This window comes from Nannospalax galili, unplaced genomic scaffold (assembly GCF_000622305.1).
Source record: "Nannospalax galili isolate Female #2095 unplaced genomic scaffold, S.galili_v1.0 scaffold936, whole genome shotgun sequence".
Lineage (NCBI taxonomy): Eukaryota > Metazoa > Chordata > Mammalia > Rodentia > Spalacidae > Nannospalax > Nannospalax galili.
In genome coordinates this window covers 2,010,397-2,029,253 of record NW_008337142.1, presented here as the reverse complement: position 1 = coordinate 2,029,253, position 18,857 = coordinate 2,010,397, and the positions used below count along the sequence as shown (strand labels likewise).

The 18,857-nt window shown below is 36.6% G+C and overlaps 1 protein-coding gene across 1 annotated transcript; it reads right to left on the bottom strand.

Moving 5' to 3' along the window:
- Positions 1-10,660: 10,660 nt before the first annotated feature.
- LOC103733421 (olfactory receptor 5B12-like) lies at positions 10,661-11,620 on the bottom strand. The gene has a single exon (XM_008832223.1). It carries the CDS (start codon positions 11,618-11,620, stop codon positions 10,661-10,663), a length of 960 nt encoding a protein of 319 aa, XP_008830445.1.
- Positions 11,621-18,857: the final 7,237 nt, after the last annotated feature.

The following is an 18,857-nucleotide window of genomic DNA, read 5'->3' as shown; positions in this document are numbered from 1 at the left end:
AAATTTCCCTCAGTATGGAGCTGCATATTTCTTAGGAAGTAGCATTTTGATAAAAAAAAAAGTTTGTCAAAAATCAAAGTATATATAGCAATCTGGCTGATTAAGCAGGAGCTTCATCTTGTTACTTTATCATTGGATCATTGGAGGTAAATTTAAAAACAAAAGAGTGTAATGAACTCTGAGTTACAGAATTAGGCTTTCCCAATACCTTTATCCTTATCAGGTTAGCACATCTACACATTCTGACAGTGCTGTAGCTAAAAGCACAGACTTCAGTTTAGATGCAACCTGAATTCAAAACTTGACTCTTCTTCATTTTGAATATGGAATTGTGGAGCATTGTAAGGCTTCCAAAGTCCTCATTTGCCTTAATGACAAAATAAAAATAGTATCTACATGATATGTCACATACACACAAATATGCGCACAAACTTATGTATAGATCCCTTATCATTGGTACTGCAAAGTACCAAGTATAAGCTGAGTACTTATGTGTATCACCTTGGCAAACACAATGCCTTCAGAGAGTTGGTTCGTAATTTTAGTGAGTTAGATGGTAGGGAGTGTTTCATATTGCACAGTCATCATCCAAAGAATTCTTATTCAAACAAAAATTATTAAAAGACTGTTCATAATTAATAATAGATTGAAATGAGTTTTTCATTTATAAAATTCATTTTGACAAATAATTGTATGTACTTGGTTCAATGTGATATATATATATATATATAATGTATGTATATTTGTGTGTGTGTGTTTGTTGGTTGGTATTTTTGAGACAAGACGTGGTCTTCCTGTAGCCCCAACTGGAAAAGAACTCACTATGTAGACCAGGCTGGTCTCAAACTCACAGAGATCCACCTGCCCCTGCTTCCCAAGTGCTGGGATAAAGGCATATGCCACCATGCCCGGCTGGTTCAGTATGATATTTCATATATGTTTACTATATTCTGTGGAGTGTGCCACAGAAATAATCTATAGATTAATGCTAATTCCTAAGCTATGGACTTTCCATAAATTCAGTGTTTGACAATGGAGGGTTACTATTGAGAAAAATGAATTCATTAGAGTAGTGGAGACTCTTTCTATGTAAGTTACATATATGAATTTCAAGAACCCATTTATCCTTAAACTCCATTAGACTTCTCACAATTACTCCATTCTGAAACCCAAACCTGAGTTTAGACCAATCAACACAAAGAGTAATTAAGCTGAGCTAAAACAATGTAATTCATATATGATCATGAGCATTTTATTTGGTAACCAGTCTGCGTGGACCTCAAGATTGGTTTGGTATTAATATTTCTATACACTGTATAAGTTACTTATAATAATAAAGTTAGGACTCACAACTTAAGTGAAATAAAACATCAATCAAATTCATACCATAACAACATATTAGATAATATTAGATAATAACAACATATTAGAAAAACAACAGAAGAATTGGATGATAATTTTATATACTTATATGCAATTATATATAACTGTCTACATGTTATCTTGGATAACTCATAAACTTTACAAAACAGTACATAATATTACACAAAATTTGAGAACTGGGGAGATAATCTTTGAATGTATTTCCAATTCAACAGACATTAACTGTCATTTAAAATAAAAAAATTAACTAAACTTTGTAGTTAAGTTATACATGAGGAACATGAAGTATGTATTGTTGCTCTGATAAAAATCATGCACATGATATATAAGCATTTCAGTTTTAGGACAAAGTCTGTTCTGAAACATTTATTAGCATTATTTCATTCATGACAGGGCATCTCCTGATTCCCAAATAACACTGATGGAAAATAGGACAGAGGTGACAGAGTTAATCTTCCTAGGACTAACAAATGTTTCAGAACTGCAGATCTCTCTCTTTATCTTAATCACTCTCATCTACTTCATCAATGTGGTTGGAAACCTGGGGATGATTGTGCTGAATCTCTGGGACTCTCGGCTCCACACTCCCATGTACTTTTTTCCTCAGTAACCTGTCTCTTTTGGACCTTGGCTGCTCCACAGCTGTCACTCCTACAGTTATGGCTGGACTAGTTATATGAGAAATGGTTATTTCCTACAATGCCTGTGCTACTCAGATGTTCTTTTTTGCAACCTTTGCCACAATGGAAAATTTCTTTTTGTCTACAATGGCCTATGATCGCTACATGGCAGTATGCAACCCTTGCATTATACCATCTCATGACTTCAACTGTGTGTGCATGTCTGGCCATGGGCTGTCATGTCTGTGGTTTCCTAAATGCTGCTATCCACATGGGTGAAACATTCAGTCTGTCTTTCTGCACATACAATGTGCTTCATCACTTTTTCTGCAATGTTCCTGCAGTCATGCCTCTCTCTTGCTCTGATAGACATGTTAATGAGCTGGTTCTATTTATGTAGCATCCTTCTTGTAACAATCTCATTGTCTACCTAATCATATTCATCAACATCTTAAAGATGAGCTCAGCTACAGGGTACCAGAAACCTTTGTCCACCCGTGCCTCTCACCTAACTGCAGTGTCTATTTTCTATGGGATGATCATCTTCATGTACCTACAGCCCAGCTCCAGTCACACAATGGACACTGACAAAATTGCATCCGTAGTCTATGGTCATCCCAATGCTGAATCTTCTGGTCTACAGCCTGAGGAACAAAGTGGTTAAAAGTGCATTCAAAAAGATTGTTTTGAGGGTGAAATTGTCTGTAAGGTTTTAATTTTAACATTGTGGCCTGAAAAACTTCCTAGTTTCAAGCCTTTCACTGCTTCACATTTGAATCCCGTATAAGCTCCTCCAAAAGTTAAGTTTCTAAAGTGATACATTAACTTCTTCACAAGTTTTATTAAATGTCTCCAGAAACATAACATATGACTGAGAACAAATAATCGTCTTGGTTCTTACAGGTCAGAACCTCATTAAGGATATTTGACTATTTTCATAATGCTACATGTATTTCTTATACTCCACCAAACATACATTCAAAAATGCACTCAAGACAAAGGCATTGTTGAATTCATTAACATATTCTTTTTAAAGTATTTTTATGGAGCTTTTGTGAATTTCACATAATAGATCTTAGTCAAACTGAGACTCCTTCCTCTGTCTGTGCTCCCCCAGACCCCTCCACTGCATTTCCTGCATTCTGTTATATATGTTAAGTCCTATCCAGTCAGACATTTGTACCTAGATGTCCCTTGGTGCAAGTTCATTAGCCTACTGTAGTCTACTCAGCTTATCTAGAGTCACACCTTTAAAGAAGACCAACTGTCCCTCACCCAGCAGTGATCAGTTTCTACATATATTTGCTCAAAGGAGCATATGTAGATAAGTGTGAGAAATTTTCTAGACATATATTGAATGTAGCTATTCATTGATAAAAAGCTGTTTAGTAATTAAATGAGGTACTTAAAAATTAGCACGTGTATAATAGTGTTTGATCACTTGCTTCCATGTATATATTTAGAGCTCTAGTATGAAAATGAAAGAGATCTGCCTTCAAATGAAATTAGCACATTGAGCTTCAGAAATATTGCATCATAAATATATTAGTGTGTCTTCTTTACTGTTTCATTTTATATAAACTGCATGTTTATGTTGGAAATTTCAAATAATGAAATAGCAAGAGTATCAAGAAAAAATTTTAAAAACTTTGAGTATATATATATATATATGTGTGTGTGTGTGTATGTATATGTATATATATGTATCACATTTTCGTTATCCATTTGTAACTTGATGGATACCTAAGTTGATTCCATTTCTAACTATTATGAACAAAGCAGTAATGAACATGGATGTACAAGTGTCTCTGTAGGAGGATATGTAGTCCTTTGGGTATATACCCAAGAGTGGTACATCTGGACCATATGGTAGTTCTATTTTTCACTTTTAGAGGAAAGCTTCAGGCTAGTTTCCATAGTGGCCACTTCAATTTTTTCTACTTACAACTGTGGATAAATGTTGTAAGCATTACCCTTTTCTACATACTCAGCAACATTTCTTGTTTACTTTTTATCTTTTTTCTTGGCTTTATTGGTCCTTTTGAGACAGGGTCTCCCTGTAGCACCAGCTGACTTAGAACTCACTATCTGGACCATACTGGTCTTCATCTCACAGAGATCTGCCTGCTTCTGCCTCCAAAATGATGGGATTAAAGGTATGTGCCACCATGCCTGGCTTGCTGTTTGTTTTCTTGATGATCATTGTTCTAACTGGGAGAAAACAGAATAATCAAGTAGATTTAATTTCCACTTCTTTAATGGCAATTATGTTGAACAGTTCAAAAATGTATTTAGCTATTTCTATTTCTTGTTTTGAGAACTATCTTGTTGGATCCATATCCCATCTTTTGTTTGTGTTGTTGTTCATTTCCTTGATGTGCAGGTTTGAGTTATAGTAAATTCTAGAAATTAATCCTTTGTCATATATATAGCTAGAAAAGATTTTTCTTCCATGTTGTATATGGCCTCTTCACTCAACTTAAGATATCCCTTGTTGTACAGTACCATTTTTAACCTCAGGAAGTCTTATTAATAAATTTTGCCTCATTTACTAAGGGATCAGATTCCTATTTAGAAGAAATTTTATTTATGTTTTTGTGTTATATTGTTCTCTCTACGTAAAAGTTTCATAGCTTCTGTTTAATGTTGAAGTGTTTTTTTAATAGACCAATTTGAAGTTGATTTTTTCTGCAGGGTGAGAATAAGAATGCAATTTCATTCTTCTACATGTGAACACCCAGTTTTCCCAGAGCCATCTGTTGAAGATGACTTTTATTCCTCCAATGTGTATGTTGGTTGACATTATCAAAAACAGGATTGTGGAAGCTACATATACTTGTATCAGTGTTGGAAATTCTATTCCATTCAATGTACATGCATATTTTGTACCAGGAAACTCTTATTTTTATTACTGTAGTTCCTGAGTATAACTTGAAACCAGTTGTAGGAATGAATCTAACACTATTTTTTTTGTTGAGTCTGCAGTTTGTTGATTCCTTTTATTTGAATTTCAAGTTTTTTTTCTATTTTTGCTATTTTGGGATTTTGGTTGGGAAGGCATTGAATCTCTAGGTTGTTTTTGTTAGGATGGGAATTCTCATGATATTAGTTTTTGTGATTCGTGAGTTCTACATTGAGAGCTACTGGAGAAACTTCAGGACATAGAGCTTAAAAGAATAATTATAGGCATGATCAAAGAATTAAAGGATTTTAAAGAACACATAAACAACTGAAAGAACTCAAAGAGGATAGGAATAAACTCCTGCCTGAAGCTCAAGGCAATACAAATTTATAACTAAATGAAAAGACAAAGACAATTCAGGATTTGAAAAGTGAATTCATGAAATGAAGGTGGAATTGGAAAATTTAATAAGAAAATTTGAAATGACAAGAAAGTGTCACCAACAAAATAATTCAAATGGGGAGCAGAATATCAAGACTTGAAGATAAAGTTGGAGAAATGGACTGCTTAAGTGAACGATATGAAAAATCTTTTAAAATGGAAAGGCATATACAGGAACGATGGTACACCATGAGAATACCAAATATACACATTATAAGCATTGAGGAAGGAGAAGCATCTCAGGTCAAAGGCATTGATCATGTGTTCAACAGGATTATACAGAAAAAATTCCCCAAATTAAGGAAAAACACACCCATATAGTTCCATAAGCACATAAAACACCAATAAGACTGAACCTGAACAAAAACTCCCCAGGGCATGTCATAGTAAAGACACAAAATGTGCAGAACAGAGAATATGAAAAGTTGCAAGAGAAAACCAGTTCCATATAAAGGAAAACCCATGAGAATTAGAGCTGACATTTCACCACAAATTATAAGGTCCAGAAGAGCCTAGAGCCATGTATTCCAAGTTATAAATAGCCATAGATGCCAACCCAGATTACTTTACCCAACAAAACTGTCTATCATAATTGAAGGAAAAAAGAAAAATTGGGGTACAAATAAGTTGAAAGAATTCATGTCAAACAAACCAGTCCTACAGAGAATACACAAAAGAACATGAAAAGACTGAAGAAAGGAAGGACAATAGCCAATAGTCTATAGAAAGAAAACAATGAGGGTATAATTATTAAAACAAAATAGTACTAAGAAAACAAATGGCATAAAATAACCATAACCAGTACATATCTTTCACTAATACCTTTAAATGTCAATGGCCTCAACTCCCTAGTCGAAAAACACAGGCTAGTTAAATGAGTTAAGAAACAAAATTAATCATTTTATTGTCTACAAGAAACTCAGCTTACCTTCAAGGATAGGCACCATCTTAACCTGAATGCATGCAAAGCTATTTGAAGCAAAAGTACTAAGAAACAAGGAGGCTTTGCAATTCTAATATCTGACACAACAGTCTAAAATTAACCAGAAGAGATAAAGAAGGTCACTGCAGTCACATCAAAGGAACAATTGACTATGAAGACATTACAATCTTGAGCATATATGCCCCCAAACCTGGTGTACTAAATTGCATGAAAACAGTACTATTGGACTTCAAGACACAGATAGATTCCAACTCAGTAATAATAGGTGAATTCAGTACTGCATTTTCCCCAATATGTAGAAAGAATAAAGACAAAGAATAAATAAACATGTAAATTAAATGATATCATAGAGCTAATGAACCTATAGAACATACAGAATATTCCACACAAACACTAAATATGATAAAAATTTATTGTATGAATTTGCAGAACTGCAATAAAAGATTTTATGTTTTGATTTTGATTATATATATTTATTGAATTTTGGTGCATTTCATACAATAAATCTTAATCATATTTAGACATCCTCTCTCATTTCTACCCCTATAGCCCTCCAGCACCAGATTTCAGGCAATCTGTCATATGTTGAGGCATATCGAGTCAAACTTTTGTGCATGTTCATCCACTGAACAGTCTATCTAGGGTTACTCAGTCTACCTAGGGTCATCCACTGAACAGTCTATCTAGGGTCACTCCCTTAAATAAGAAAATGTCTCCCTTATCCATCAGTAATCAGCTGCTATAATTTCCCCAGATAAGGTTGGGTCCTGAAGTCCTTTTCCTGAGTTCTATGCTGGGATTTTGTCTGAGTCTGCATAGGTCTTGTGAATGCTGTCACTATTGCTGCTAGTTCATATGAGAATGATCCTAGAGGTATAGACAATTCTATTTCCTTATGTGCATGTACCAACTGTGGATCTGACCGTTTTCCCACCCCTCTTCCACAATTGTCCCTAGGGTATGGGTAGATGAGTTTTAATATGGAAGTTCTATTCAGGTACACACACTATTCAGTCTTTTCTTCTCTACAACTTGGCTGGTTGTGACCTTCCATATGCATGGTACTCTGTTCTGTGAGAAGGCTTCATTGGTGACAGTATTCTTTCTACCCTCTATTCCACTATGTTCTATGAGACTTATGTGTAGAGATTCACTGTAGATGTGCCACTTAGGGCTCAGACACATATTCTCTGTGAGTAACCAGTTGTAGAACTCTGTAATAACAATTTATAGACAACTATCCCAGTCACCACCCATCAAAGAAACTTCCTTTTCAAGAGTAAAAGATAATTACAAATTTCTACAGCTGGCCACACATGGAGGTTGTCTGTTAATTGCTCAAGTCAAAGTGGCACATCTAGGATGCAATCTCTACACTTAAGGCTCACAGAACACAGAAGAAGGATGAAGAGAATACAAATGCATCTTTCACCTCTCATAAATGATGCTCCCTCATGAAACAGAGGGCCAGGAGTGCAAAGGTTATAAATGGCCCAAATACAGAGAATAAGTCTCTGCAGCATACATACAGGTCCTTGAACAGGACTCCTATATTAAAATCCACCCACACAGGCTTCAGGGACCATTTCAGAAGAGGGGGCAGAAAGAATGTAAGAGCTAGGGAGGAGGTACATGCTTATAAGGAAATAGTCTTACAGGTACCTGGGACCCTTCTCATACAACCCTAGAGCAATGGTGTCAGCATGCACAAGACCCATGCAAATTTAGGCAGACAAAAACCCAGCACAGAACTGTGGAAATGAACAGCAGGCCCCAATCTGAGTGGAATAATTATTGTCATCTGATTATTACTTGGTGAGGAACAGCTGATCTTAAAGGGAGGGACCCAAGATAGGCTGACTTGATCCCAGTGGATGAATTTGCACTGAGGGCATCTGGTGACACTAACTTTACGTGATAGGCCTTAATACAAATGACGGAATGTGTGATCTCCAGTTGGGGTGGGGTGGGGTTATGGTACAGAGCCAGAGGGGAAAAGGGTATAAATATGATCTTCTATGTGAAATACACAAAAATTCAATCTAAAAAATAATTTAGAAATTTCATTTTGCCAGCTCTCAGGAGGCAGAAGCAAGCAGATCTCTGTGAGTTTGAGGCCAGCGTGGTCTACATAGTGAGTTCCAGGTCAACTGGGGCTACAGGGAGACCCTGTCTCAAAAAGATAAAAAAATTCATCTTTCTAGAGATATGAAAACATAGGTGTCTCTCTAGGGTCTGTGAATTCTCCACCATGTGTGTTTGACTATATTTAGAGCATCACCCATCAGTTCCCTCCCACTAAAACAACTTTAAGTCCAATTAGATAGCTGTATATTATCCTTAACGCAAAAGTGACACTACTGTATCTCTATAGTTTGTTGTGCTGGTCATCGGTGTGGTTATTAGGCTTTGGAGCTGGGTTGGACCATAGATTGATCTTCTTAGCAGCTTTCATAGTATTCTCTAGAAATATGGGAGTTAGTCTTCAGTGAAGAGGCTTGCATATTAGTGTCAGCTCCATTTTTCAAGTCCTGTTTCTGAAGTATGTCCATCCTGTCTTCAGCAATAGAGTCTTAACTTCAAGTTCTGGGAGATATTCAAGGGCTGTGGCAATAGCCTGTGTTATTTTAGGAGTCTTTTTACTACCCTAACTGACAACTTGAAGTGAGTTTTCTCCTGCCTGGCATTGTGTTTCTCTTAAATAGATTTCAGGTATACACATGAGCTCATGTTAAGGCATTATATGTGTATTTTCAGTAGGTTTTTTAATACATTTCCTTCTGATTTTTCATACCACCTAAGCTTTATTATCTCTCTCCTCTCTGTCTAACCTCTCTTCTGCCTTCCCTGTTAAAGTACCCCCATTTTCCCCATTTTCCCTTTGCAAATACCTGTCTCTTATTACCCCCTGCTTAGGCTCTTTCTTCCCCTTTACCCCCATCATTCTTTGTATATGCTTCCTCTTCCCTGCCCTGTTGAATAGCCACATTTCCTCCATTTCCCCCTTAAGATCATCCATTTCCTACTATCCCCCTTTCTTGGGCTCTTTTTTTCCCTTTCATTTTCCCTTCCCCTTTGCCTTAATAATTCCTTTCCAGTTTCTTGGCTCTTGTGGTTACATCATGATCTATACTCACATATAAAGTTTGGTACTAAGATCCACAAATGGGAAAGAACATACGTCACTTGTTTCCCTGAGTCTGTGTTACTTCACTCAGTAAAACACCTGGAAATGGGGAAGGGAATCTGAATATCATCAAAATATGATGTTCTCAAAGAATCAATAAAAGTATTTTAAAAATTCACTCTCACTATTGATTCTGTATTTAACTTAAAGTAATAATAAACAGAATACATCTAGACCATTTTCACAGTATCAAAGTTTCTGTTCTAGAAATGATTTGAAACAACTTTTCTACTTTAAAGATTCACTAGTGTATTAATTAAACATTTAGATATTTATATAATAGGAAATATTTCTGTCTAACAGAGGAGTCATACACAGTAAAATGCTATCTAGAACTCTAGTTAGAAGAGATGTGTATGTATTTTTGAATGATTTCTTGTGTGAAATCTGTCACTGATCTCTGAAATCTGGGGTTTGAACACAGATATAATGTGTGTCTCTTTTGATTATTGACACTCACCATCTGAGCCCTTCTAACCTTAAGATTCAAGAGGTTTTATGTGATGGCTTTCATGTTTCAGGAAAATTATGTAAAATAAAGCTTTTTTGATGAGATTTTGCCATTCTGAATTCTCTCACGGTATCTAAAAATGTTCTTGACAACACTCTTAAGAAATATTACTTTGTATCATATATAAATATCAGTTGTTGTACCAGAGAGATGGCTCAGTGGGTAAAGATACCTGCCACTGGCCTGATGGCCTGACTTCCATCTGCAGATCCACAGGGTAGAAAGAAAATCATCTAAAAACTGACCATTGACCTCCACATCAGAACTTTGGCTTAGGTACAAACACTGACACACGAGAGAGAGAGAGAGAGAGAGAGAGAGAGAGAGAGAGAGAGAGAGAGAGAGAATTACTTGAAAGTTTAAAAGTGAATCAGCTATTTTAATGTCAAGAATTGAAAACGTAACTAATATATGTGAGGTCACCCTTAAGTTATTTCACACCAGCTGATTTGAGCACTGTGGGATATAGCATTATATCTTGATTTTACTATTGAATTGCATCTTCTTTATGCGAGACACCCAAAATCTACTCTAAGCTGGATATGCCCAAAGAAAAAGGACTAAAGTCTCGTATGTAAGGGACTATTCAAGAAATGTACAGGAAATAACTGTAAGTGAAATTATTGTTTGACAGTAGAAATCCAAAGGAAATTTCTGATGGCTTAAGAACACTTTACCATTCCTTGGCTAAGCACAATGATGACATTGCTTCTCTGGCAACCTTCTTGAATGCTTTTTTGACTTCTTTGTTCCTCAAGCTGTAGACCAAAGGGTTCAGCATGGGGATGACCATGGTGTAGAATACAGATGCGATTTTGTCAGAGTCCATGGAGTGACTTGAGCTGGGCTGTAGGTACATGAAGATGATTGTCCCAAAGAAGATGGATACAGTGGTGAGGTGGGACGCACAGGTAGAAAAGGCCTTCTTCCTTGCTTCAGCTGAACGCATCCTCAAGATAGCAATGAAAATAAGCAGGTAAGAGTTCAAGATGATGACCAGAGTGAAAAAGACATCAAATAGACCTAGTGTAAATACTAGGATCTCATTTATGTAAATATCAGAACAAGACAGAGCCAGCAGTGAGGGAATGTCACAGAAAAAGTGATTAACCAGATTGGAATGACAGAAGGAGACGTGGAAAGTCAAGGCAACATCAACTGAGGTTTCCAAAAGTCCACACATATAGGAACAGGTGACAATAAGGACACAAGTGGTACGTGTCATGGTGGTGGTGTAATGCAGGGGTTTACACACTGCTGCATGCCGGTCAAAGGCCATTGAGGCCAGAATGAAGCATTCAATAGTAACAAACGCAGAAAAGAAGAACATCTGGGCAGCACAGGCATTGTAGGATATGATCTTATCTCCTGTGAGAAACCCTTCCATTACCTTGGGAGTGACAGCTGAGGAGTAAGCACAGTCCACCAGAGAGAGATTACTGAGGAAAAAGTACATGGGTGTGTGGAGTTGTGAGTCCAGCAGAATCAACAAGATCATCCCAAGGTTCCCAACCACAGTGATCAAATAAACAAGAGTGAAGACTATGAATAAAGGAACTTGCAGCTCAATGGCATCTGTTATCCCCACAAGAACAAATTCAGTTGCTTCTGAAATATTCTCCATCAAAATCATTTGGAAATGATCATGACATATACCTAGGACAAGACGAGACATAGAACATTATACTCCCATGTAGTATGAAGTATGAATAAGTTCTTGTGCCCATGCTTCATCTTTCTGTCCTGTGTATAGGCTGTACTGAAGATGCTGTGCTAATTGTCAAGGTAGGCACAAGCAGTTTTGTTAATATGGAAGTGATAGAGATGGACCCTGGGAGCTCTTTGCTCAGAGTGGCTGCCATAGGTGGTTCACAGTATAGATGTGAGTTTCAAATCCATGTGCCTGGTATAAGGTAATTTATACCACACTAACCCACAATATTCATTCCACAATATTCATTATTACTATCAGCAGTATCTAGTAGTGTTCTCGTACAATGTGTGCACTGAATTCCTAATCATCGGAAAGCTCTCTGAGGATCATGGGATCACATTTTTATATTTTTCTGACAAACTGGCAATATATTTTCTATCTTTTGTATATCCCTACCACTTGGATGATATCCAAAGACCTGGGACTCTGCTCTAGGGATCCTGTCTATTTCTCTGGTTTATGAAAGCCCATAGTTAGATCCTTCCGTTTAACTATTGGCACCTACAGGAAACATTTTTGCCCCTCTGGGTGAAATTCATAGTGAAATCTTGATGCATTTCAGAATGTCATAAATGAAAAGGCAGTTTTTCAAAATGCAGAAGCAAAGCTATAGCGGCTTCCTCTTCATGTCACAATCGTCTTTGTCATATAGACTGACGTTTCCATTCTCACCCTCATAGTGTCTTCTCTTCATTTGTGTTTGTGGGGAGAAGGGAAGAGAAACAGACAAATTGCTCTCGTCCTTTCCTGTAGGCTTTCAGCTTTCCACCAAGCTGTATTTCAAAGCTCACCTGGTTGTACTCACCTCCACAGTGATGCAGGTGACAGACAACTCTGCTACTCTGGTTACAGTAGAGAGGATATTCCCACCCAACAGACCCTTCCTATTGAATGTCTGCTCATACTATTTTCTCTACACTAAACATCCTCCACGCTTAAGACATGATATGTGAGAGTCTATCCAATGTGAACACATTTTTCCTGTATCACAGGTCTTCCTATGGGTTTCCTTTGAGTAGAACTTTCACCCTGGTCATTTCTAAGACGTATTTCATCACCCTCAATGTGGAAATACAAGTGCTACAGAGAAGCATAGCAGAGTGGGAAGAGCAGAGAACCAAGAGGGAGGAGACAGCTGCATGCAGTGTCTGTGGTACAGATGCTCAACTTTTCTGGGTTAATAATCTAATGATATTTATTCTTTTATTTATAAAAATTTAAAGGGGGGGTTGGAAATTTTATCCATTCTTAGAATTGCAACTGGCTATGGCTGCATATTAAAAACCACTTACTATTGCCCTGGAAACATACCATGGGGGATGTAGTGCTACAGAAGATTGCATAATGAAAACCTTCATATCCAGAACGTGGGCTCCAAAGATTCTCCTTTCTCATCTCTGGAGCAGTGCTGTGGAAGAGGACCCAGGCTTGTGCTTTTGCCAATATCATCTCATAAATACAAGCCTTTTACAGGTCTCAGGGGAGCAACACATTCATGTGGATGTCTTTGGAGACTTGTGAACCCACATTGGCCCTTCAGCAAGTTCTTGATTCAACTTCACAGGAAAGTGTTTACATTTAGATGGAGAGTGCTTATGAGGGCACAGAGGAATAGAAGCTAGAAGCAAATTTTCCAATTATCACATCATCTAGGCCACAGCCTAGTTATGTGATTTTTTTTAATTCTACTAAAACATCTGTCTATACATCTTAGCTTTTTGATATACAGCTTTTTATCAATGGCCTGAGTATGGCCCTGGACAATTTTCATCTTTCATTTATTTCTTGTAAATAAAGTATCCATTTTCTTTTAACATTACAGATCCAGTCAAGGTTCATGTTCTTTTTGTTCTCATTTGTTGAAAAAAATATCCACATAGTGCTGCATATATATAAGGGGGGGCATAACATAATGGTTTAATTCATGCATACACTGTGCTATTTAGGGCAATTTGTATATCTCTCATATTAATCATTTCTCTTTTGGTGAGTTGTGGGAACCTTCACAATCCCATCCTTTAGTTATTTAAATGATAGGATGTATTATTTTAGTCATGGGTATTCTCCTACACAGTCACTGAGTCAGCTTTGAGTCTCTGATCTCAAAGCTGATGGTGGAACTATCTTTCCTCAATACTGTGAGATATATTTTTTGACCTATGTGGTCAAGTGACCCAATTTCATATGCTACTGTCACCTGCTGTGGTCTAACCTTCTTCAAGTTATTTATTTTTCCAAAATTCTGTATATCATATATAGGGGAATCATAAGGATGAAATGAGAAGACACATGAACAGAGCCAATTGGTTCATGTCAAGAAACCAACATGTTTAAATACTACTATTTTGTCATCCATGAAATTGAAATAGCACATGGTCAAAAACAGGATGTTCAAATATGACATTTACTTCCCTATTTCTGTAAAACATTGATATTAGCTAAAGTCTGATCAGTTTATACAAAATGGACTAGAGAAGAAACAGGGCTGTCATCTCTCGAGTGCACCTATACAGAGAGCAGGTGTGGCAGCATGTGTCTGTATTCCCAGCTTTGGGGCTGCATAGACATATGGATTCCTGGAGTTCACATGTCAGTCAGCCTAACAAATCAGTGAGTTCTAGGTTGAAATTGGGATCCTATCTCAAAAAATAACGTAGAGAAGAACTGAGGAAAGCACTCAATGACAAACTCTGGCCTCTACATGCACATGCACCCACACTTACAACCCCCACATGTGCAACCCACACACATTAGTACCACACACAGGATTTACTAAGGAACTATTGGTTATGAGTCTTACAAAGTCCTTATTTATTTCAGCTTCTAACATAATATTTCCATGATTATTTTCAACATACTTACTCTAAATGTGTGTTATAGTATAAATTATTTTCTTTTTGAATATAGTATTCATCTTCTCTTAACTCTGTGGGTCATTGAATTTCTTGACTTTTTTGTTGGTGTACATTGCTTTATCTTTATTGGATAAACCTCTGGAAATTTGTTTTTCAGTTTTAGTGGTCAAAATTTCCAATATTCATAGATACTGTATTGGTGACTTAGAATATTTCCAAAGATGTTTTTGTCCCAATATTTTGCAAAGTGAATGACTCAGTGTCATGGTTGTTAGCCATCATGTGGGTGCTGAGATTAGAACCCAGGTATTCCAAAAGAGCAGCCAGTGCTCTTACCCCTGAGCAGTCTCTCCAACCTAAACATTGCTTTATCTTTATTAAATAAACACTCTCTGACAATTTGTTTTTCAGTTTTAATGAGTAAAATTTCCAATATTCATAGATATTACATTGGTGAGTCAGAATCTTTCCAAAGATGTTTGTATTTGTCCAAGTGAATGACCATGTCTTTCCATTACTAAGGCATAAAGACTGGTTATGGAGACTAACCCAGGACTCAGAAATTTAATTTTGCCTTCATCGTGGACAGGAATCACATGAGCCAATACCTCGTTACCCCCGTAACATGTTTTCATTTTTGTTTTTATTTTTTGTTCTTTTTCCCTTTCCCTACATTGATGCTGCTTTCAGGGCTGAACAGTTCTGGAGTCCACAGAGCTCAGTGGATTCCAGGCTAACTCTCACCACTGTGCATCTCTAAACCAAGATACCTGTGAACCTGTTTCTGAGGACAGATCTGTGGTTTAAAAACAAATGATACATAATCTTTCTGTGATAAGAGCAGTGGAAGAGCTTTTCTGAGCACTCTGTGGCTGTAGTTGGTGCTGTTCATGAGCAAAGCACAGCAAGCTTCCTTTTTTACATCCTGGAAATTCCAAGCAGAGAAGATGAGGTGATTCTACAGCTCAGGTCTCATTATTAGACACGACTAAACTGTTTGCATTAATAAAGCCAGACACAGAAATGCCCCTACCCCCCAGGGAGGTGTCCTTAAGTAGACAGGCATTGGTTTGTCTATGTATCTATAAAGAAAAATTCAGTAATGTGAAGTAGAAAGCTTTGGCAGTCCTGGAGTAGGGGAAGGGCAAAGACAGGGAATGGGATAAATCTCCATTACTTTTACTAAAGGTAAAATAAATTTGTTTTACATTTATTTATTTACAATAGACCAAGCATTACACTAAATGCTTCAACTGTACAATCCTATTAATTGTCAAGTGAATTCTATCAAGTAGATACGTTTATTGTGAGTATTTTTCAGGGATTTTTGTGTCAGACAGTTAAAAGAGACTTCTGCATAGTAGAGAATTAATAATAATGATTTTGTTATGATTATAAGGTATATGTTGAATTTTTGATATATTTCTCTTTCTAGTGAGAAATTCTTTATTACTATCGGGTGGTAGTAATCTGATGTTTCAATGCCTGAGACCCCTGGTGTGTGGTCTCTGAGGAATAACATTTCCTTTTGTCAGTATGCAGCACTATTCCTGACCCACATTAGCCTCTTAGATGAATAATAGCGTGCATTCCCTCTAAATAGTTTCTTCACATCTGTTAATGGAAGATCAGGGATGGAGTACATTCTTCTACTATGTCTTTATCAGTAGAGATCCCCCTACAAGCATCAGGCATCTTGATATTTAGTCTCTTTGTTGACAATTAAATCTCATCATTTTTTGTTTCCTAAACTTTTTATTTTAAAGTATTTTATTTGGGCTGGAGAGATGGCTCAGCAGTTAAGAACACTGACTGTTCTTGCAGAAGACCCAGGCTTGCATCCCAGAACCCACATGGAAGCTAACAACTGTCTGTAACTCTAGTTCCAGAGGATCTGATCCATCTCGTCTGTCCTCCACAGGCATTGCATGACACAGGTGTACTTACCTACATCCAGGCATAAAAATATTTTATTTATTATTTTAATTTTATGTGTATGCGTGTATTGCCTGCATGTATATAAGTGCACCTGTGTTGTGCAATGCCCATGGAAGTCAGAAGCTGGTCTCAGTTCCCCTGGAAATGGAATTACAGATAGTTGTTCAAAGCCTGGTAGATTTTGGGAAATGAACATGGATCCTCTGGAAGAGCAGCCAGTACTCTTAATTAGTGAGCCATCTCTCCAGCCACTCCTAAAACTTATTTAGAAATATTTTATTTATTACTTTTAATTTATGTACATTAGTGTATTGCCTGCTTGTATGTAAGTGCACCTGTGCCATGCAATACCTGTGGAGATCAGAAGAAGACATTGAATCCCATAGACCTGGAGTCACCAATTGCTATTAGTCACCACGTGAGTGAAACCAAACCCGGAGCCTCTGCAAGAGCAGCCAGTGCCTTCTCCACTGAGCTATCTCTCCAGCCCCTATTTTCTAAAATTTTTAGAGTCCAGAAGACTTCAAGGTTTCAGGTGCAAAATATGTTCAGAGCTAATTTTAGTTAATCAAAACAAGTACAGAATTTATACTTCAGTGGTATAAAGGAAGACTGAATATTGTGGATAATCTCAGAGATGTCCCTTCTATGATTCCATTAGGGATCCAGTGTGATGCAAACGCACTCAAGCAACCTCAGCTGTGCTCTCACTCATCCATTTATTCACTCACTTGCATAAACATTCACTCACAAGTTTCTAGATAATTAACTTGTTAATTTAAATTTATTTCATAGAGTAAGAATTTAATAATTTCTATAAAAATTATGCCTGATAGATGATAAGAGTAGCAGATACCTTCCTGAAGAAAGTACAATTCCTAGCGGACACCAGCTCCAATCATACTTAATGTAAATCTTTCTTACTGTATTTTTGATTTCCCTTTTCAAACATTTTGAATGATCAGCAACATTGCTTTATCCCACTGGAGCCCCCTTAAAGAACATCCCAGTATTACTGTTCTTGGGTTCAATGTCCTGGTATAACTCAGAGCAGTACTTAGTAATGAAGAGGAGAAATTTTGATCACTTTCAAACTACTGTTGGTCCCAATTCTCATAATTAATCCAGATGTAAACTTTCCATTTTATACATTCAATAGCATTTTTTATTAAAAACCTTCAGAAGTACATTTGATTGGAAATATTTGTTATCTGTGGTTACACTGGTATCTAGAACTCCTGTAAGGGAAATGTGTGTATTAGTGAATGAGATTTTTGTTTACTTGTTGACTTAGTCTATCATTTCATAAATATTTTCTTTAAGAAAAATACTACTTAAATGTTCAGAGGATTCATGTGCTGTTAATGAGAATTATGTAAGTTATGAAGCTCACTAACTTATTCTTTTTCTCTTAAATTATTGTTTGTTGGCTGCAGTCTATTATTGATTTCTGGGGTTCGGTATTAAATGGATTTAAATAATATACTTTCCATGATTACTAAAATCTCAAGATTGAAGAAGGCATAAACAAATAATCATGCTATGTATTTCTGTTTCACAAAAAGAATACCACAGTGTTATTTTGGATGATAGCTTGAGGTTCTTCATTCTGACAACATCTGAAGATGATGATTCAGAGCATTCATGTCTGAGAACAATGGTTTTATGCAATGTACAAATATTATCGAGTTATTCTGAAATCTGCAGATGAAAATATAACAGTTTTCATTGAAGAATGAGGTTTATCTGCAAAACAATTTATATCAACTTTATGAAGCAATATTACATGTGAATATATCTAGCATTACAATATTGATTAAATATTGAATTGAAATTTATGGTAAAATATACCCCAATTCTACTATAAATTAGTTATGTTGCCAGTACATGTAGACTGAGGTCTCACATTAAAAGAACTGCCCAAGGAAATTAAACACAAGAAATAATTACAAGTAAACAATAATTAGAAGATGGAAGTCCAAGAAAAGTTTCACATGTTGAAAAAATACAATCATTTGCCTAAGAGCAGTGAAGACTTTGGTTTCCCAACAACCTTCTTAAATGCATTATTGACATCATTGTTTCACATGCTGTAGACCAGAGGGTTCACTGTGGAAAGGACCATGGTGTAGAACACAGATGTAATTTTGTCAGTGTTCTTGGAGTGACTGGTGCTGGCCTGTAGGCACATGAAGATGAATGAAGATAGAGATGGTAATGAGGTGGGATGTGCAGGTGGAGAAGACCTTGGTGTGTGCCTCAGCTGAATGCATCCTCAGGATAGCAATGAAAATAAGTAAGTAAGAATCTGAGGAGAAGCTGTTGGGCAGTACAGCAAAAGGAGTAGTTAATACAGGGATCCA

What these genes read in the sequence shown, in the direction of transcription:
- LOC103733421 (XM_008832223.1), bottom strand. Translation starts at nt 11,620, where the DNA reads ATGATTTTGATGGAGAATATTTCAGAAGCAACTGAATTTGTTCTTGTG.